Here is a 21,558-nt window from a genome sequence, read left to right on the forward strand (position 1 = left end):
GTCCTCGGGCTACAGGAAGAAGGGGGGCATCCACCAACTTCTATGGCGCCACCCTCCCAGGATGTACCTATGTGTAATGCCGTACAGGAAGATGCCAGACTGAGGGGCAGCCAGGGTTTCGGCTTCTTCAGCCCATACTCATCACTGGACGTTCATTTGAGGAGAAGGAGGCCAAACTGCAGTTCCAACATGGGAGAAAAGATGTGAGGGGAGAGGAGATCATGAACAAGGCTAGGGATGTAGCTCAGTTGGTAGAATACCTGCCATGCACGAAGCCCTGGGTTCGATTCCTAACAAGGCAGGAATCAGGAGTAATCCCAGCACCCAGGAGGTGGAAACAGGAGGCTCAGAAGTTCTAGGTCACCTTTGACCATATAGAGAGCCTGAGACCAGTTTGCGGCACATGCATGCAACCATATCTATAAATTAATTAACTTGGTGAATTTTGAAAAATAACAGGACAACCTGGGTTTGTAAATCTGAGGCTAGCCTGGGCTAATGAGACCCTGTCTCTAAAACTAAATACACACACGCGGGCGTGCACACACACACAAATACACACACACACACACACAAATACACACACACACACACACACACACACACACAAATACACCACAATAGGCTAGGCATTAAGGTGAACAAGGTTACCTCTGTTTCCTCCTGTAGAACTTAGTCTGAGAGGAACAGAGACCAAAGAATTTCAGGATGTTGGAACAGCCCCAAGTTTTTCGGGTTCCTAGTTGGTGAGGTCCCCATGAAGACCCCTCAACTACAGAGTCCCTGAAGCAGCATCTACAAAGATGACTTCCTGCAAAAGCCGGCTTTAGGAAAGTCTGTCCTGGTGTCAGGGAGCATGGATGCGGTGAGACAAGAAAGCAGGTAACAATGTATCGGAGAAACAACCCATCCAAAAAGTCTTCCCTGCAGCCCTTGCCACGCAGCCTGTCTCGGCCAACCCTTGCAGCCCACACACTAGACCATCTGCTTTCTGCCCTCTATGTAAAAACTAAGGCAAGGGGCTGGGGATTTAGCTCAGTGGTAGAGCGCTTACCTAGGAAGCGCAAGGCCCTGGGTTCGGTCCCCAGCTCCGAAAAAAAAAACCAAAAAAAAAAAAAAAAAAAAAAAAAAAAAAAACTAAGGCAAGTGATGATTTACTCAGGGCTGCAGGGACCCTGACCCAAACATCACTGCTTCATCTCGGTACACCCCCCACACATTGGAGCCTCAGAACTCCCACTCCAGTTGCCAGAGATGAAATGTGAGCAGTATGCATCAGCTTGAGGGGTCCCTGGGCATTCCAGCCCAAAGAAGGGCCCATATCCAACTGAATGAAGAAGCCCAGATTGCCTTGGTTGCTAACCGCTATACCAGAACTAATGTGGTCTAGGCTTCCTGTCTCTGAGCCTCAACATCCACTGACCACAGTGTCTGCCACTCAGTTAATCTGTCATCACATGACACTGATCCAGTACACCAAAGTCCTTCTGTGTGGCCATCAGTAGTTTGCAAATTTCTCAACGTCCTGCACCCCTTACCTAATACACTGGGGCAAGGCAAAATAGTCAGGTCACAGTTTGCCTGCAAGACAAGCCCAGACCCAGGGAAGGAAAACACCAGCCACGCTGGAAGCAGGGCAAGCAAAGGCCTCATCCCTGCTTCCTTCTCCTATACCAGCTTCCATGTGTGTCCCATAGGCCGCAGATCACCCCCACTGGGCCACTGGAGGACTCAGGCTATCTGACTGTCCCACGAGGAAGGGATGGAGGTCAGGGGGAAGCGGTTTCTAGGTGATTCATACAGAGACTTGCGTTGTTGGCACCATTTAGGGACTAGGTACCACAAGGCCTCCCGGGGGCTGGGCCTGAGGGGCCCTCAGAGGCTCCGGCTCCAGGCGGAGGCCCTGATCCGGGCGCACGTGGCTGCGGTGCAGCCGCGCGGTGATGTCAGGCCCACCGCGCCCGGGCCCCGGCACGTTCGACCGCTGGCAAGCTGGGAACAAAGCGTCCTCCGCATTCCTGCGCGCTGACTCACGGCCGTCACGTAGCGCGCCGCCGCGCGGCTTTGCCCAAAATTGGTGACAAGGCGAGGGCGGGCCGAGCACCACAGCAGCCACCGACTGGCAAAGCCAAGCTCGCTGGACCGCTTCGCGCCCCCAGCACGAGGTTTCCCAACGCGCACATCGGAGGGAAATGACAGCGTGGGCCCTGTGGCCCGGGATGCGAGGGTGGCAGCAGGCGAGACTCTGCGGGAGGCCCTTCTTCTCATGCAGCCTCGCGTGACCAATGGAGATGAGTCCCTGGACAAGGTTGCAAGGATCTGATTTTTCTCCCTAGGATAATACCGACAGAGGAAACTGAGGCTGGGATTGGAGCCCTGGTTGTAAGGTTTCAAGCCTAGCATATGTTCCCCTGGAGCATGAAGCGGGCTCCCTCTCTCCTAAAGGGCTTGAAGCAGGTTGGAGGAGGCTGAGGATAGTCCACCTGTTCGGTTCCCTGGCTCATAGCTGCCAGCCTCAGGGCGCCCTCCAGGGGCTCTGGGAGAAGTTGCAAGCGAAAATACAGCACTGGAGGAAGAAACAAACCTTGGTACCCTGAGCTACAGGGTCCTCTGCTGAGCCACAGAGAGAAACTGAGTTAAGTTCGCTTCTCTTTCCAGGCAAGGGGCAGGAGGATGGGACTTGGGACAGTCAGGACAGTAAGAGCTGGAAAATGAGGCCATAGGATTTTGAGTTTGGAGCCAGCCTGGGCTATCTTTCAAAAGATAAAGTGGGCCAGGTATATGGTTCTGCAAGTAAAAAGACCTAACCATACAAGTTGCAGAACACAGGTTTGATCCCAGAACCCACATAAAAAGTCAGATTTGGTGGCATGAGACTATAATCCAATCACTGCTTCATCGGAGGCAAAAAAAAAAAAAAAAAAAAAAAACCAGGAAACTGACTGGAAGCTTGAGGGCCAACTGGTCTGAGTGCACAAAACAGGAAGATGAAGCAGACCCTGCCTCAAAAAGGATCAAGAAGAGAGCTGACCACAGAAAATTGTATTCTGATTTCCACGCACATGCTGCAGCACACATGTACTCAAACTCATAGGTAGACAGACAGACAGACAGGCAAGCAGGCAGGCAGGCAGGCAGGCAGGCAGGCAGGCAGGCAGATTCATTCTCCTGCCCTGAGCTTGAGACTCAGACCATCATAGAATCAAGAATAGCCTGGGCTATCCTTCTCAGGCTCTGTGGTCATCCACCCAGAAGAAGTGTCTCACCTCCTCAGAGCTGGACTGGATTGGAACTCCCTGGCCGGCTTCCCCCCTAGCCACAGACACAAGTCCCCTGCCCTCCCTCCTAAGGCCTTTTCCCCCAACTTTATTGCAGGAAAGATAACTTCTTGACTTGATGATCAAGCCCCTGGTAGCCTGCTTTCTCTCCACTGAACGCCATGACATGAGTTTTCCACTCCTCTCCAGGACGCCCCACATGCCCTCTGCTCAGATTTTGAGGCCCTGTTCAACTGTCTCTCCTAAATAAAAGAAGTTCCAAGAGTTCCTGGATGGAGGCCCTGCCCAGTCCCCTGAGCCTCTGGCTCCTGATGTGCTTTCATTTGGCCAACACAGACACATCACCCAGCTCCTTGTTGCAAGCAAGTACTGATGTCCCGGGGTCTCTTTCCCCAAATCCCAGAGACCGCAGGTCAAGCACAGAGTGAGCTCTGTTTGTTTACTGCACTGCACACAGGATCTCAACCTCAACCTTCATTGCTGTTCCTGGCTGTGCTGACCCTAGTGGCTGACAGCCTTTAGGAACCTCACTCCCAGGCCACACCCTGTCCACTTCCTGAAGCCATTTAGAAGATCAAATGAATGGAGACAGGGAGAGTGCCTGGCCCGTGGGCATGGGCTCCCCACAAAGCAGTCATCACCACTAAGTCATTATCTGGACCTCCCTTGTGCCCGAGGCCTGGGTTTCAAGGTTGGGCAGCGGGTGATGAACTCAGAAGCAGTCTCAGCCCCTGGTTGACTCAGGCTGAGGATGTCCCAGAAAAAGTGGTTGCTTTATGGTCAGCATGAGACCAACAGGCCCTCCCCAGCCTTCTCCACCTCCAGGGTTTCTTCAGGGCCTCTTATCTGGGGAGATAAAGGTCATTTCCCCCTTGGATACAGCTCTTTTCAGCTGTCTGCCTGGCCTTGACAACCCTGTTTCTCTGACCCAGACCTGGGGAAGGCTGGACGAGGAGGGCAAAGGCTTCTGGAGAATGTCGGGCATAGTTTCCAGGTAGACTGATGGGCATACCTGCTGCATCAGTCCTTGGAGGAATGAATGTCTCTCTGTCCACCTCTGGATCAGTGGGTAAAATGCTTGCTGAGCAAGCATAAGAATCTCTGTTCAAATCGCTAACACCCATGTGAAATAGGAAGGAAGGGAGGAAGGAAGGAAGGAAGGAAGGACGGACGCACTGTGGTACACATTCAGAATTTTAGCACTAGGGAAACAGAGTCAGGGAGAGCCTTGGGACTCATTGGGCAACTAGCCTAGCCTAGTCAGCAAGCACAAGATCTCAGTAAAAGAATCTGTCTCAAAATATAAAATAAACAGTACCCAAGGGTTGACTTCTGGTCTCTACATGCACCTATAGAGATGTGTTAATGAACAGAGTGGGTGGGTGGGGAGAGAGAGAGAGAGAGAGAGAGAGCACATATTCACATATTCTCACACATATAACACACACACACACACACACACACACACACACGAAAAGAAAAAAAAAAAAAACTACCATAGCCCCAGGTCCCATAAAGCTGTCTTGATATTTTATCGCTGTATACCACCTGGTCCTATACCAGTGCCTCCCAAGTCTGATAGAATCTGATAATTCCAGCAACACAGACTTCAGAGATCCTGGCAGGAGGCTCTCTGGGCTTGCAGACACCAACCCCTGGTTATGGCAGCCAGGGAAAGAGTGTGCTTGTCCTGTTAGGTTGGGCCCACTAGGCCTGCCTGGGCCTAAGACTCCTTGCCAGACCCAGATGAGTGTGAGGTCATTGGGCCATCCCCAGCTCTCTGTCTGATCTCGATGCCATGACTCAGCTTTGCCCAAACCTCCTCCTCCTCCTCCTGGGGGGACCCCAACAATGGCCTGGCCTGGTTTGCACCACACACAGCCTACCATCCTCCACTCAGGGCCTCCTCCCTGAGTCACCACTCACCATTCATCACAGTATGTAAACATCTTCCTCCTCCTCCCCCCTGCAAACTCCCAGGATTCCTAAAGGTTTGGGGGTCATGTTGAAGGATAGCAGAGTCTTCTCTGCTGCCCTCAACCTCAAGACCCAAGGATATCATCCTGGACATGCTCTTGGGGACTTTGTAGAACTATCAGAAAAATCTAAATTAATTTGAGGGTTCCGGTCAAGAGTGCCCACTGAATTGGGTTCAAGTCTCACTTCTCTCGTGGCCAAAAAATGCAGGCTGGGAAACGGGTGGGCCTAGAACCCATAAGCCACCTTTGCTGTCTGTCTCGGGTTTCTCATCTGTTAGACAAGAGTAACAAGAGGGACCCTTCTGTGGGAATGGCAAAGTGGAACAATTCAAGTAAAGCCCTTGGTGCAGTGTCTGACACGGGGGATGTGCTCAGGAGCAGGAGCTGTGGGAAAGCAGAGATCTGGACACGTGGCTAGCCCACATTGCACTCTCTGGATGTTATAGAGGTGGAGAGTGGGTGATTGATAACAGTGTCTTGTGATAAAGATCCTGAGAGCAGGAGTTCTGTAGCGCCCTCTACAGGCCAAGTCCTGCACTTCCCTCCAGGGGAGGGGACTGCAGAAGGCTCTCTGTGGAGGTCTTTCTGTGCGGCATCCAACCTTATGGTTTATGGTCCCCAAGGCACCCACCAGCCGCTCTCTTTGCAGCAGACAGAGCTGATGCTCAGACAAGAGAAGGGGCTTGCCTATGGCTCCTACAACTGGAAGGTTAACCCACACCTCAGATTCATGTTCTCCTGAACTTAGCCCCTTCAGTCTCCTGGGAACCCACTGGGTAACTTATAAATCTCACCTACCTCGAGAAGGTTCGTGCATCCCTAGTGGGCACTGACCAGAGCTGTCCTTGGAACACTGAACCAGAATGGCAAACTGTACAGCCATCAGTCCCCCAAACTGGTCAAGGTCAGCCAATAGGAAGCCATCAGATCTGAGGGGACCAGGGGACATGGACAAGGATGGTTGAGGCAATCCTCACCAACTCTCGTTTCTAGCTCAATTTTTACCAGCTAAACACATGATCTGGAATTGGGAGGGTAGTTGTCATCCCAGACATGGCAAAGGGCAGGAAGACTGGAGGAGCTCAAATTCAGCCAGGGTGGATTTGAACCCTGGACATTCCTAAGGAAGCACCTGGACCTCTCACCCTAAAAATAGAAACGTTGGCATGCCTCAGAGGGTCATGCATGCCATCAGCGCTGTCATCAGATTTGATCAACAATGCACATTGCTATCAGGAACTGACTCTCTCTTGTAGAATCCTCACCCTAGCCCTGGACCCATGACCATCCATTTACAGAGAAGGAAACCGGGACCCAAAGAAAGAGGAAAGCCATTTGAGACAAGATGTGGGCCTTGGATTCAAACCCAGCTTGGCCTGACACTGGGAGCAGAGTCCTTAGTCACTGCTAGCCTGTCCCCTGTGAGAAGTAAGAGAAGGCCTGGCCAGAGATGGCTATAACCTGCAAGTATTCAGAGAGTGAAACCCCATGTATTTAACAGAGCTGAGGATGCTTGGTAAGGGAGATAACACACGTGATGAAACCTGGCCTGGTGGCACATGTCTATAATCCCAGCCCTTCAAAGGGTAGAAACAAGAGGATCAGGGGTTCAAGGTCAGCCTTGGCCCTCTACCCCGGAGTCTGAGGCCAGTCTTGGTCACATCAGACACTACCTTAGAAATAAAAGCAAGAACAAAAAAACCGTAGTGAGCCTTGAGGAACTGACAGAATAAATCAAGGAGAAATCAGGATAGGATGTGTGCTGTGGTTCTACAGGGCACTGAGGAAGAAGCCCGTGTGGTCTGTAGGGTATGGAGCACCCAGACCAGAATGGAGGTGACATAGGTCAGGGTCAGATTCACCAGACCCAATGCCAGCACAGGCTCCAACTGAAACTCTCCTCGTCCAGACACTCCATTTGTGTCCACCTCTTATCTGCTGTGTCACTGAATACTGTGTTGATGCAAATGTGAGTAACTTGGCCCAACCAGGTATAGCTTGCTTAGGAGAGAATGGGTAATGCAGAACAGAAGAGGAGACATTTGTAGGAATTGGTCCATGGCCTGAGGATGGCCCAACTACAATAATAGCTCACACACACACACACACACACACACACACACACACACACACACACACACACCCCTCCCCACAGGAGACCATCCACTCCACAGCGTCCACATACTCTGCATCTTACCTTGAGTGACAGGAGCTGGCCACGGGGCCTTCTCACTTTGGCTCAGCCTCCCAGCTGCTGTCAAGCTAGATCTTTCCTTGTGAGACGCCTTTGATGGACATAGCTCTGACACTCAGTGTGTCCTTTGTCATCTGGCTTGTGAAAAACAAAACAAAAGCTGATGGTCCAAGCCTGCCTGCACTACTTCTAAGCAAGTCCAATGCCAGACGCTTGTCCATAGATTAGGGAAATGGGAGGAAGGAGAACATGAACCTGACTCACAGGGCTTTGAAGCTGGTACCCAGATCTGCCAAGCCTCAGGGTACCTGGGTGGGCTGGCCCCCTGATTCATCCCCACACCCTGGACCTGCCCTGGGCAGTGATTTAGATCCTGCCTGCCCTAGCTTCCAGAGCCCAACTGTGCCCCTCCCAGGTCACTCATGGCTTGGGATTCCCAGAGCCACTGGAAAAGCCAGGGCCCTTGGGCAAGGAGGTGGTACCCCAGGCACACCTCTTCTCAGGAATGCCAACTAAGCCCCAGTGGGAACTCCAGCCTTGCCGGCCTTCTGGGCACCAAGGTGCCCCAATGATACAAGCATCAGGCATTCACCAAGGGCTGACATCAAATTCTAGAATGAAGTACTGTGTTTCTGCAGGGCCCAGCCTCCTAGTGGCTCACCCCTTCCCAGAGGGGAAAGGCGGCCTCCTGGTGGGGCTCAGGGTGCGCCTTGGAAAACATGGGTTCTAGGCAACAGGGTGGGTGTGGCTCTGGAAATACCAACTGCATGTGTTGGCTGGCGGTGGTGGTGGTGGGACAGAGGACAAAATTGGGTTCCAAGCCCTCCAGGTGCAGGGGCCTGGGCTTCAGAGGCAGCAGAATCCTGAGATTCTAGGTTTGGGGACTGGCAGCCACTCTCCTTCTGCAACCTCAGTTTCTTCCTCTGGGTTCATGATCAAGGGAATTTCCATTTCTGGATGCCTGTCTGAATTTTCTTCTTAAAGATTACATCATGTGTGTCATCTGAGCATTTTAAAGATGATATCAGATAGGAAAAGGGGCTTGATGCACTCATTTTAGAAGCATCATCTAAACAAAGATGTGAGTTCAGTCTGCCAACCTATCCTGTGTTCAGCTTCATCCCAGCCCTTGGTCTATATCGTGTACCCACGCCTGGGCTGGAGCCTAAAATTAGAATTCCAGAGAAAATGGTGTGTCAGTTGTTCATTATCTGATGGGAACAGAAATCTCTTCCTAGGAAACATTTAGACTTTTGTCTCAGCAAAAGTACAACCTTCTATTCGAAACTCAAGCCCTGACCCTCCTCATGAAGAAGGATAGCTGAACTGGAGAGTAAAATGGGTGAATGTATGGAGATAACATTGGACAAAGGGCTCAATAGGATGGATGGATGGATGGATGGATGGATGGATGGATGGATGGATGGATGATGGATGGATGGATGATGGATGGATGGATGATGGATGGATGGGTAGGTGATGGATGGATAAGTGGATGAATGGAGGGAGGGAGGGAAGGACAGGCAGAGGGAGGGATGGTTAGGTGATGGATATAATGATGGATGAGTAATGGGTAGATAAGTGGATAAATGGATGGATAGAGGGATAAATGGAGAGATGGATGGATGGATGGATGGATAGAGGGATAAATGGAGAGATGGATGGATGGATGGATGGATGGATGGATGGATGGGTAGGTGGACAAAGGTGGAGGATAGATGAATGGATGGTGGAAAGATACGTAGACGATAAGAATGCATGGTTGTATGAACAAATGGGTGGGTGGGTAGTGGCTATAAATGGGTAAAGGATGGGTGGGTATATGGATGTGTGGTGGATGGAAGGGTGGGTGAAAGATAGTAGGTCTGTAGATAAATGGGAGTACTAGCTACAAAACACATAACACAGATTGTTCATCCCTTAGGAGAAAACCATGAAGGAGAAAGCTCTAGCCTGCCTCTTGCTTGCTGTGTGGCTTTGAGAGAGCTTCTCCTGAGGCCTCATCTGTACTGCGACTGAGTTCCACCTATCTCCCAGGTCAGTCTGGGGGTCCAGTGGGAGAAAAGAATGGACTGTCAGGACTGGAGAGATGGCTCAGCGGTTAAGAGCACTGACTGCCCTTCCAGAGGTCCTGAGTTCAAATCCCAGCACCCACATGGTGGCTCACAACCATCTGTAATGGGATCCGATGCCCTCTTCTGGTGTGTCTGTAGAGAGCGATGGTATGCTCACATACATTAAAATAAACAAATCTTTAAGAAGAAGGGCTTGTCCATGCCTGTGTAAGGTGCTGTGGCCTCAGCTGGTGCCCTCTTGAGCTTGGGCATGTTTTGTGTTTGGGAACACAGGTAAGAGGCCTGTCTCCATTCTTGGATTCCTCATATTCCAAGTTTGCATTGGGCTCTGTGCCTAGTATGAAGAGGGAGCTGTCGTCTGAGAACTGCTGTGGGGGTGTCCACAAAGGGACATTAGAGACACACAGGGTCCAGGGCTGTGTCTGAGAAGTAACACAGCCATGCTTCTTAAACTTGGTCATGTGCCTCCCTCGCTATCACCGAACCAGTCGCTTTCCGTCAGCCTCAGTCTCCTCATTTATAAAACAGGAACCACGCACAGCTCCCGTCCCGTGGGTGCATCGGGACAGTTGGTGGGACATGCACGTCGCTTATCAACAGGACTTAGAATGCTTTAAGTGCTTGATAAGTGTGTGCTCCCGCCCTGCTCCTAAAGGGCCAAACGCGGAGCAAGGGCCTTAACATCTGAGGAATACTCAGGAAATTTCCTAATACTGAGCCTCTGTGTTCATTGCCTATTTCAAAATGTCCACCAAAGTCTCACAGCCATGTGACCAGCTTTGATGGTCATTGCCTGAGTTTCACTAAGAGTCCAGCCATTCCATAGGCCTTGATGACCCTGTTCTGGTTGCTCTTAGCTTAATAACAAACAAGGCTCATGAATTATCCCTTTCAAGGTATAATTTACATGGGTGGGAGATAGAAATCTTTCCATCTTAGCTGAAGGGGGAGAGGACAGGCGAGGGTATCCTCTGAGGAAGTGTGGACCAAGGGAGCCAGTCCTGCAGGCCTCAGGTGGCCTTCGTGGAGACCCAGATGTGGGCAGCCAGTGGCAGGCTTTGTTGGCTCAGGGTGAGTTAGGACTGATGGCAGGAGGCCCAGGCCACCCACCAGAAGGTCCTGAGGCTGAGTGCCCTCGGGCCCCGAGAGGGGTGGCTCAATCTACAGCCTCCCCGGCAAGTGACAATGGAAACATCTTCAGACATCCTTAGTCCCCAGCTTCCCAGTCAAGGCTGGCTCTAGGGCCAAACCCTTGACATGTGACCAGTTGGTTTCTAACATTGGCCTCTGGCCAGTCCTGTTCCCAGCTGCTCACTCTAAGCCCCCTGCACAGCCTATACCTGCAAGCCAGACACGATGCCCCCCACTCTATCTAAGGTGCAGACAAACTTCCTGAAGCCTTGTGGGGCTGGATGGCTATAGGAGATGGCTGGTTTTCCAGAGATGAGAGACCTAGCTGGGAGCCAGACCTACACACCCGCAATCTGCAGGAACTCCCTTTGTGGAGTCCTGAACTACCAGGAGGCTGGATTCTGAATGTCATGGGTCGTCATAGCTGGGAGCACCAATAGGAAGGCAGACTAACAGAAGCCAGGAAGAGGCCGGTGAAGGCCTTCTGTTCCAGGATCTTACCTGAAACACCAGCCCCCTGCTCCCAGCCATCCTTGTTCTGTGGGACAGTGTCCCTGGAGCACTTAGCCCTTGCTCCTAGGAATCCTCTATTAGTGCAGTATCCCGGGTGGCTGGTGCTTGGTATCTGCTCTCTATGTGGGGATTATAGAGTTTTAAGGGTGTTAGGGAGATAGCCTAGGCACCTCCCGGGTCTGCCTTTGTCACTGGGGTCCTTCTGATATCTTTCCCAAGAGCAACCAGATAGACCCTGAGATAGACTCATGGGCGAGATGAGAAAGGAAATTTCTGATCCGCATCTTAGAGAACATGCTCATCATGACGTGGGCAGGTCGCTCTTCTTCTGGACCAGACATCTCAGCTATGGAGTGGGGCCGATAACAGGCCGGGATTTCTTCCTGGCAATTCCTCTCTTCAACCTTTCACTGTTACCAAAGTCTCTCTCCTCCAAGCACCAAGCTGGTTGGGGGCAAAAAAAAAAAATAATTTGTTCCCTCAAATTCTTCCTCCATGGTACCAGGTGCACCTCACCTCCCTCCCTGCAGCTGTTAAAGACCCAGGCAGTTTGCAGGGCGCTGTCTAGCAAGAAGATTCCACAAAATGGGTGGCTGGGGCAGTTGCTGAGGACCAGAAGAGCAAAGTCAGCACAGCCAAGCAAGGACAGGCAGCCAAGTCACTTGGGAGGAACAGGAATGGTGTGGCCGGGACAATGACAGTAGACAGGGGCAGTCGCCAGATCTACCAGGACGGGCGAAGGTGATTGTCAGGGCCTAGGCTAAGAGATTCGAGGGCCTAGGGAGGCTATTTTTATCCCAGCTTAATTTCTCTACCTGGAAAACGGCTCTTGTCAGTGGGTAGCCCTGTTCCCGGAAAGACTCCATCCCCTAAGACAGGCTGGACTCGCTCAGATTCCTAGTCGGGCCTCTCCATTACACACAGCCTGGCTTGTCCCGCTGCAGCCCAGGCCAGGGAAGGAGAGAAACCCGAGCCAGCAAGACAGCTTCCTGTGCTGACCCTGCAAGAGAGAGGCCGCGGTGGCCCCTGCCCTGCTGTCACCCTCCCTCACACCCAGAAGGATCCTGTCTCCTGCTCCATTTCATTCTTCTATTATGCTTCCAGACCCGGAGCCTCTGGTTCCCTATTGTCCTGGGCAGGCATTTTACATTTGTAGGAAGATTAGACAGGTTAGAACCCTGCCTCTGGCTCCCACTGGTCTTTCTCTTTTACTTTCTCAAATCCCAGCTCTGTCTTTCTCCCTGCTTCCTGGTCCTCCCAAACTCCCCTCCTGGTACTTGTCTTTATCAATCTGTTCCCCTCCCCACCTTGACCCTACTCCTCCCTACTGACCTGAACTCTCTTCTGTCTTCTGGCTCCCCACCCTCTACACCCCCACGCAAGCCCCAATCCACATCCTCTCAGAGCCTAATAGAACTGCTTGTCTCGGTTCAGAGCTACTCTTTTAAATTCTTACAGAGCTGCAGCATAAGGAGGGCAGTGAGCCCCACATGTGGTTTGTTGGTGGGGTCAAGTTTGGGGTTCCAACAGGGGCTCTGCCATATGCCAGCTATGTGGCAGATGTGAATCCCTACACACATACACACACACACACACACACACACACACACACACACACACACACACACACATAAACGCATCACTCTAGAAAGAAAACACAATAGTCTATACCTTTCCAATCCCTGCTTCCTCTTTATCCGTTTAAATGCAGTAACTAAAAGTCTATGCAGGCATAAAGATGCTGAAGGTCTACAGTGCAAACCCAGGCCGGCCCGAGTCACCCTCTCTCCCTTAGAGCATTCATGGGGCTCCCTCAATGCCCCTATGTACAGGGAAGGCCACAGGCCATGCCCTCTGCAGGGGTTTAGACTTCAGGAAGCTAAGTCCATGAGACAGGCAGGCCAGGCACAGGGGCCGCCAGCATGCTGAGGCACACTGTCCCTTCCCTTCCCCACAATGTCTTTGCTTTTGCCTCCCACAAGACTTTTGGGGCAGCCTAGGCACTGGATGTAGAAAGCCAGGTCCTGAGAGGCCTTCCTTCTGCCTCGCCTTCCTCTTCTTCCTCCTTCATTTATTTATTATTGTGTGTGCATATTTGTGTATGTGTGTGTGTGTCTGCGTGACTGTGGGCACGTGTGTGCTGTGGCACACGTGTGGAGGTCAGAGGACAACTTGGAGGTGATAGTTCTCTCCTGCCTGGTTCAGGCGAGTTTTCTCTTGTTGCCTCTGGGTTACTCAGGCAGGCTGGCCGGTAATTGTAATTGTATAGGCAATTCTCCTGTCTCCACCTCTCACCTCACTGTGGGAAGGCCGGGAGCAGAGATACACACCGCAGCCCCGGTTCCAGGGATCAAACTCAGGTCGTCAGATTTGTGTGGCAAGCGCTTCACCCTCTGAGCCACCCCACCAGCCTCTGCACCAAGGTGAGACAAAACATTCTTCTGTCCACGCTGCAGAACCACACAGGAGACCTTCTGTGTGCCTATGGAATATCTTGCTAGAAAGGGCTCGAACGTGTCTTCTCTCTCTCAAGGGGGTATTTAAGTCAAACAGGGTAAGGAGCCCCCTGTTTTGGACTTGTTTGGCAAGTAAGAAAACTGAGGCCCAAGAGGCTATCCCTGGTCGCGGCTGCATAACTGAGTAGTAGTTTTCGGAAAGGACCAGAATTCCTACTACAGGCTGAGGAGGGGAAGCGGAGCAGTATTTCCTGGGTAAAATGGGGATGAGGCAGCCTCAGGTGGTCAAAGGTCAGGCCTGAGTTGTGCCATTCCTGAGGCCAGTGGTCCCAAAGGGGGGCTCTGACTCGCCCAAGGCCATGAAGCCTCGAGTGGGCCTTTTACCTCCCACGCAGCTAAGGGATATCTCAGCTTGCTTCACAGCGGGCAGGGAGGAGGGTAGCAGATTCCCTGTAAAGAGGGAGGGCTTTGCTTTTAGATGAGACCTCCACTCCAAACTTCCAGTTCAGGAGGGTTAGCTAGAGAGTAGGGAGGGGACGGGGAGCACTTGGGATTAACTTCGGAACTCAGAAGGGCCTTGGGCCTGCTGGGAGCCTGGAGACTCCTGAAGGTGTTCCAGCGCAGCGCAGAGGGTGGAGCCCAGCCTTCCACCTCTCTCCCCCCTCACCGGGAGGCCAGGGCGGGCCAGGCACCCAGGGAGGAGGCGGTGTCCCTGGCTTTCTGCCCAAGGTGCAGCAGCTAGGCAAGGCGGGGCTGCACCAGTAGGGGCGGGCGGACGCCCTGCCTGGTATTATAAGAGGCGGTCAGGGCACCTCGGCAATGAGCTCCCAGCTCGGCTTAGCAGCAGGACACTGGCGACCTGCGCTCCCCGCTCCCTTGGCCCAGCCAAGCACTCTGCCGCTGCTATGGTCTCCCCGGCCTGGTGTTCCATTGCTCTGGCCCTACTTTTGGCCCTGCATGAAGGTGAGCTGCCCTCCTTCGCATATTGCAATCCCAGGGTCTATTCATTGGTGTCTCCTCCAGGGGCCTGGTGCTTCCTTCCCAAAACCAACGGGGAGCATAGAGCAGGGACCTCGCCATAGGAGCTGCCACTGCAGTGTGCAGACACAGCGCTGGTAGCTGGGGCTTCCCCAGGCCAGCCAGTGGTTCCTAAGCACCAAGGGTGCCAACTTCCTTATTGTGCAAGAGGAGGAGCCCTGCGGGCCCCCTAACCCAGGCAGACCAGGTGTCCTGACCTCCTCTCCACCTCTCTCTCCCTCCTGTGTCCAGGGAAGGGCCAGGCAGCTGCTACCATGGAGCAACCAGCCTCGGCACCCAAGGGCCGAGGACCCCACCTGCGTTTTCGTCGTTGCTCCTGCAACTCCTGGCTTGACAAGGAATGTGTGTACTTCTGCCACCTGGACATCATCTGGGTGAACACTGCAGGGTGAGCATCCACTGGGACCATGGGAGAGGGTCGAGGTAAAGGCTTTTGGCTAGCTAGCAACCTCTGCAACTGCCAGGCTCACCATGAGTCTCAGATAGGATACAGGGAGAGCACCCATAGTGACTCCCACGTGGGAGCCACTGGAGTGAGGCAAAGGGCTTTGTACCCTTCCAACCTAAAGTGCTAGCTCCATTTTCCAGATCAGAGTATGAGTTCTTGGAGTTGTGAGGTGGCCTCTTCAGGATCACACAGGAGAGAAAAAGTTGTAGGTTTGTCCCCAAGGCTAGGGATGCTGGAGTTCAACCACACTTCCCCTGCAGAGACTAACCCCGTGCATGACAGCATCCATGCCCAGCATCCGTGCCCACGCTCTGGGCAGTACCATCTGACTGAGCCGCCAGCCTCCCTACAAGGCAGGCACTGCTTGCAGCCCCCCACAGGACAGACAAGAAGTCTGCCTGGGACCCAGGCAGGAGCCAGAGATGGGCTCTGCCTGCCCTGTGCTGCCTCCAGGCCCCTGCATACCTCAGGTTGAAGTTTCTGTGTATGTTTGTATTTTTTTTTCCCCTTCTCCAAATTGCATAAGGCAAGAGACACTGAGTACATAAGCGTGCACAGAGCTAATCCACATCCAAACGCTGGCTCAGGGCGGGAACCCTGCCAGTCCCTGCGTGTCGGGTCCACCCAGAAGCACTGTAGCTCCAACTGCCGGGTCACCTAAAATTAGCTGTTGACCAAAGGTATTGGGTGGGCTGGCCTCAAGGCCCCTACTCTGCCTACCTTGGCCAAACTGAATCAGAAATCAATTCCATTGTGCACACACACACACACACACACACACACACACACACACACCTCAAAGGTGTATTTGTCACACTTCTTGCAATAAGCGAGGGACCAACTGTGAACCGGACAGTTCAGTCTGGCAGCTGAACAGGCCTCCCTTCTTCCTGGCCTAGGTAGGGGGTCCACTGAGCTCAGAGAACCAGCCCAGGGACTGCAGGCTCCTTGCATCCCCCTGCAGGAACTCCTAGCAGAGCAGTGTGCAGAGGCATTGATAGGAGAAAGTGTGACCTGGTGGCTTAACACCGGAAGGAGTGGGGTGGCCACCTTCCTGGAGGTGTGATGGCTGACAGCGTGGATCTGCTGGCCAGCGATGTGTTTACTAATCCTGTGTCTCTCCTCTCTTTTTCTCCTCTCTGCTCCCCCCCCCCCGCCCACTCCAACCCCATGTACACATTACCTTGCTGGCTTCCCGCCCACAGACAGACAGCTCCCTATGGCCTGGGAAACCCGCCAAGGCGCCGGCGCCGCTCCCTGCCAAAGCGCTGCGAGTGCTCTTCTGCTGGGGACTCTGCCTGTGCCACCTTCTGCCATCGAAGGCCCTGGTAGGTGGACTCCTACCCTGCAGGGGCTGGGTGACTGCTAGCTGGGACCAGGCCTGGAAGCAGGGTATCTGGGAGACTAGCAGAAGAGCAGAGGCCCAGAGGAGACAAGCACCATCAGAGAGCCCATGGTATAGTGGGTCTGTGGCAGTGTCCCTCCCCACAGGAAGACCCTCAGTCCCTCCCTCTGCTCAGCTCTAAGGCTGCTGGGAGCACACATCTGCACTCCTGGGGAGGAGGGGCACAGCCCAGGTGATAGCCCAAGCTCAGAGAGCGGCAGGACTTGTGTCAGACCCACAAGGAACCAGGACTCCCTGAACTTCAGGTTCTAACCTAAGGCTCTGGCACTTCACAGTTTAGAAAAAACAAACAAACAAACAAACAAACAAAAAAAAAACATCTAGAGGTGGCAATCTGTGACAGGTACCAGAGTTGTCGTTATGTCAGGGAACTGGGTTATGGATGCCAAGGCTCCTTGGTTTTCCCATCTGTGAAGGGGGAGGCTGCGTTCCTCCCCTCCTCCTCTTGGGGTGCTCCAGTTCCAATGACAGTTTACGAGAAACTCCTCCTCCGAAGCTCAAGCTGGGGTTCCACCCCTGCCTCAGTTTCCCCTGCAACTGCAGGTGGCCAGATTCTGGGAAGGCCAGCCACCCATCTGCCTCTTTCTGAGGCTCAGAACACATTCCCAGTAGCTCAGTTTTCCTACCCCGCCCGGGAGGGAAAGGTGCCCAGGTGCACCCTGAGGAAATGGATCTGCTCCTGAGGGCAAGGGCGGGGGCTGGGCTGGGCCTGCAGCCAGGTAGCTTCAGGGCTCTGGCCAGCCCCTCACTTGTTGCCACTTCATTCATTCAGGCCTGAAGCTGAGGTCACCTCAAGTAGCCAGGGCCCTGCTGCTGTGTTAGAGACTAGCAAGACGTGGACTGCTGCGGGAGACCTTCTCCAAAAGCTGAGGTAAGAGTGACTGTGTGGTTGGTCACTTTCTGTGTGCTTTACACGTTTGCCCTATTTTCTGTGGAGGCAGCATGGGGACTTTATCATCTTTCCTAGAAAACAAAGGCTCAGAGAGGTCACCCCACTTGTTAGAGCCATACAGCATCCATCACATCTGGCTATATCGAGAGGCTATTTCTATTTTTAAAAGTTAAGAAGGTTTTGGATTTTTACGTGTATGAGCGTTTTCTGCCTGCGTGTGTGTATGTGCACCACACGCATGCCTGGTGCCCTCAGAAGTCAGAAGAGGGTTTCATCTGTACGTGACTTAGGTGCTCTAAGTCACTGGATCTTCTGGAAATGGAATTATGGATTGCTGTGAGCTGCCGTGTGGGTTTTAGGAACAGAACCCTGGTTCTCTGAAAAACAGTAGGAAGTGCTCTTAACTGCTGAGCCATCTTTCCAGCCCCAAGCCCCAAGTCCCAAGCCCCGAGCCTATGCTCTTAACTACTCCATTCTGTGGCCACCAGAGGTGAAATGGGGTTTGAGGGCATGGATAGTCGACCATCGACTGGGAAGAACTAGTTATTCATTCAAGCACCTTCACTAGAGTGGGGCTTAGAGTGAGTGACCCCATGCTGCTTGATCCCAAAGGGATCACCTCCCTTGGTGACCACAGGGGGCTCGGTACAGAGCCCACAAATGTTTGTCCAAACAAGTTGGCTTGAGGACAGAAACCTCTCCTCGGACCATTCAATGAAGTGACCCGGGGTAGCTGGTGTGGCAGAGGCTACTGGCTGAGAGCCCCACCTCAGCCACAAACAGGTTTTCTGAGCCCTGGCTGGTGGTTGGGCTTCTTTGTGGTTCAGAGTTTGACTTTTGAAGCAAGGGGTTAGCAATGTCCACCCGGCAGGGGTTTCCTGAGGTTGAAGGCATTAATGTGTGTGAAATGTGTCTCTGTGGGGCTCTGGAAGCCTTGGCCATACCTGGCACAAAGGGGACCTTAGGGACAGACAGTATCTGCTGTGGCTCCTTGGAAGTTCCCATCTTTGGAAAAAGGTAGAAAAATGGAGGTGTTACAGGTGGCTGCACGGACTCAAGAGCTGACCAATAATAAGGAAGGCTTTGCGAATACACTGCAGTTCACAGTGTGCAGATGGCACAGAACTTCACAGTTTACAGAGAACTTGCTTTACTACACGAATATTCACCCTGCTGGCACTTCAGAGTTTTTGCAGTCTGTGTTATTTGAGTTTATTGTTGTTTTTTGGTTTGGTATGGTTTGGGGACAGGATCTCATTCAGTATGTAGCCCAGGCTGGCCTTGAGCTCAGGGCTGTCCTATAGTCTCTGCTCCTCAAGTGCTGGGCCTAGTGGATGTTTTAAAATCAGTAAAAGGGTCTCAGAGAGGGTGAACCCTGCCCAGGTTCCTAACCTGGCTCTGAGGCCCAACTTCTCCCTCCCAGGTAGAACGAACTCTTAGGGTAAGGAAGTGGACAGTTGCCAGTTCCCAGGGCTGTGACCATGAGCTCAGTCAAGCTCAAAGGGCCTCTGGGGCCACACTGTGTGGACAAGCCCACTCTGCAGCAAATGGTAAAGTGCAGCTAGAGTCAGGTGGCACAATTTAGGATGAAGGAAGAGGGATGCTAGGAAGGAAGGACATTCTCAAGGTGTGGGAAAAAGAAAGCACACGATAGGCAAGGCCCAGGCTGCCCTTAGCAGGCCCCTCATCCCGGCAGCATCTGCTGCTGAGCGTGAGCTCTGTCAGTGGCCCCACGAGCAGAGAAGCTCTTGGGAGTGGTCTGACTCTCCTGGACCTTAACGGGCAGACCTCGTGTGGGTGAGGCTGCAACCCCACTCTGACCAGCGGTCCCCTCAGATCTAGGCAGATCTAACCAATTCTCCTAAAGGAACCTAGGACATCCTCTCTCTCCTGGGACGCTAACTGCTCTTCTTCCATTTCCAGGGACATCTCAGCTGCCAAGCTCCAATTTGTCAGGCTACGGCCAGAGTTGACAAGAGAGGCCATCCCTGCACACTCTAGACGGAGGAAGAGATAACACCATGAGCTGCAGGACCATTGAGAAAGACGCCCACGTGGAGACGGGAGGAAATGGGCAGCTACTGGGAGACCCTATGCCTATCTCCTGGGCCAAGGCCTCAGATCCTGGTTAGCCAGACCAATCTGATGGGTTCAGCACAAGCTCTGGCCTCTCCTACAGCAGTTCTGTGCCTTTTCACTGCCAGGGCTACCCTCAGCACCTGGACAGCAGTGCAGCCTGCTAGTGCTGGCTGCTGGCTACCGTCCTGCTTGGAGGAGCTATGTGCAGGACAAATGAACATGCTACCTGTGTCCTACAGAGTGTCCTGCAATCCAGGAGCAACCCCACAGCAGGACACAATTACCTAAGCCACACCTGGAGACTGGACAGTCATTAGGATGACTGGCATCATAGTCCTCTCTGGTTCCCCTTCCCTAGAGGCCTTGCAACCTGTTCTCTTGGGACACTTTTGGGAACACAGAGCCTGCTATCCTTTGTTCGTCTGTATATAACTTATTTGCTCCGATAACGTTGAGATTCTTATTATTTATTTTAATGTATTTTTTTAGAGCCTCAATTGTTTACTTATGAACTCATGTTTGTAATAAAGGATGAAACGATCTTCAAGGAGTTTGTCTTGGCCACAAAGAGGAGGGTGTCTCCTCCCAGGAGGGGCCATTTGGGAGTTAAAAGAAGACAGGAAGAAGAAGAATGTTCTAGCACTGAGATAGCTGGAGCCCAGGTTCCACTTGTCTCTTGCTGGGCTTCTCTGGCTGCTGAGATGCCCTCCCTAGGGTTCTGCCTGTCAGGACTTGGAAAGCCATCTGCAGCTGTGTCACTGGGACTCTGGGTTGTATTTTCACATCAGACCAGAATACAATGGCCAGGCCTTCTTCAAGAACACATTTGGAAGAAACTAGGTCTACAAGGGTATAGAGATAATCTTCAGTTCCGAAATCTTGTCCAGCCAGGGCCTGATTAGGAGGCCACAGCACATCTGTCCTGTGCCAAGTGGACAACCCTGTCCGTCTTCGATGGGTGCTGAGACCCAGCCTCCGCCTAGCCCTGCCTCTCCCTTGGGGCCTCAGGAGATCCAGGAATGAAAATGGACACTCTGACTGATGGAACCTAGGGACAACCTATTGTCTAGAACATTCTGCCAGCAGCTGCCTGGACTTTTGGCCAGCTGAATCTCCCACAAGCAAGCTGTGTCCTATTCCCATGGCTGGGAATGGTTGGCTCATACTGGGAGTGGCAGGCTACGACCTGAGCCAGCTGTCAGGAAATATTTATGGAGTAGGCAATAATCATTTACATACCTGCTATAACCCTGCCTTCTTCATAAAGCCAACCCCAACCTCTCTCTGGAAGAATAGTGCGCTGGTGTGCTCTGGGCTCCCACTGCACTGGTACGCTTCCGCCTTTACTCTTAGTAGCCTATTTTACCTTCCCAGCAACAGTGGGGAGTAGAGACTTCCAGAACTCACGCTTTCCACATGAGGAAAAGTGACAGAGACCAGCAGAGACTTCCCTTAGGTCACACAGCATGTAAATAAAAGCGTCAGGATTGGGATCCATAATCTATAGCATATACATATGGAATAAATATGTGTTGGTCAAATTTCTGGGTCTGTTTTGCAGTTTGACCTTGAACTTTCTGAGCCTCTGTAGTCTCCACTGGAGAATGGGAAGTGATGATTCCTAACCACAGGACTGTCAGGGCAGGGATGGTAAGTTCTGGCCCTGAACTAGGGAAGCAGAACGTACTGGTCAGACGGCACATGGGATGGGGACAGCCAAGGGTCTACATGGGGGCAGACTGGGACTGGCTGGCGTAGAGGTGGGGTCAGAAAAGATTCCACATGAAAGTGGTGCCCTTTCTGTTGCCTTCAAGGGTGAGCAAGAGGCCAATGAGGTGGCTCAGTGTGTAAAGGCACCAGCTGCCAGAACTCAACCTGAATTTGATCCCTCCGGCCCACGTGGTGGAAGGAAGGAGGGAACTGACTCCTGAAAGTTCCCTATTCACCTCTACATGTGCACTGTGCCATGTACATACTCCTACACGCACACACACACACACACATGCATACGTACACGCATACTACATGCACACACATACGTGCACACTCATACATGAGCTCACACATACA

At 52.6% G+C, this 21,558-nt stretch overlaps 1 protein-coding gene across 1 annotated transcript; it reads left to right on the forward strand.

Moving 5' to 3' along the window:
• The first annotated feature begins 14,531 nt into the window (after window positions 1–14,531).
• On the forward strand, window positions 14,532–20,030 carry Edn2 (endothelin 2). Its single transcript, NM_012549.3, has 5 exons — window positions 14,532–14,589; window positions 14,896–15,052; window positions 16,318–16,440; window positions 17,290–17,388; window positions 19,333–20,030. The coding sequence occupies exons 1-5, from the start codon at window positions 14,532–14,534 to the stop codon at window positions 19,424–19,426; spliced, it is 531 nt and encodes a 176-aa protein (NP_036681.2). The 3' UTR covers window positions 19,427–20,030.
• The last annotated feature ends 1,528 nt before the right edge of the window (window positions 20,031–21,558 follow it).

Source organism: Rattus norvegicus, chromosome 5 (assembly GCF_036323735.1).
Source record: "Rattus norvegicus strain BN/NHsdMcwi chromosome 5, GRCr8, whole genome shotgun sequence".
Lineage (NCBI taxonomy): Eukaryota > Metazoa > Chordata > Mammalia > Rodentia > Muridae > Rattus > Rattus norvegicus.

Excerpts from the sequence above, each read along its gene's own strand:
- Edn2 (NM_012549.3), top strand. The coding sequence starts at position 14,532 with ATGGTCTCCCCGGCCTGGTGTTCCATTGCTCTGGCCCTACTTTTGGCC. Across the intron at positions 15,053-16,317 it reads ATCTGGGTGAACACTGCAGG|ACAGACAGCTCCCTATGGCC; the intron begins GTGAGCATCCAC and ends TCCCGCCCACAG. Across the intron at positions 16,441-17,289 it reads TTCTGCCATCGAAGGCCCTG|GCCTGAAGCTGAGGTCACCT; the intron begins GTAGGTGGACTC and ends TCATTCATTCAG.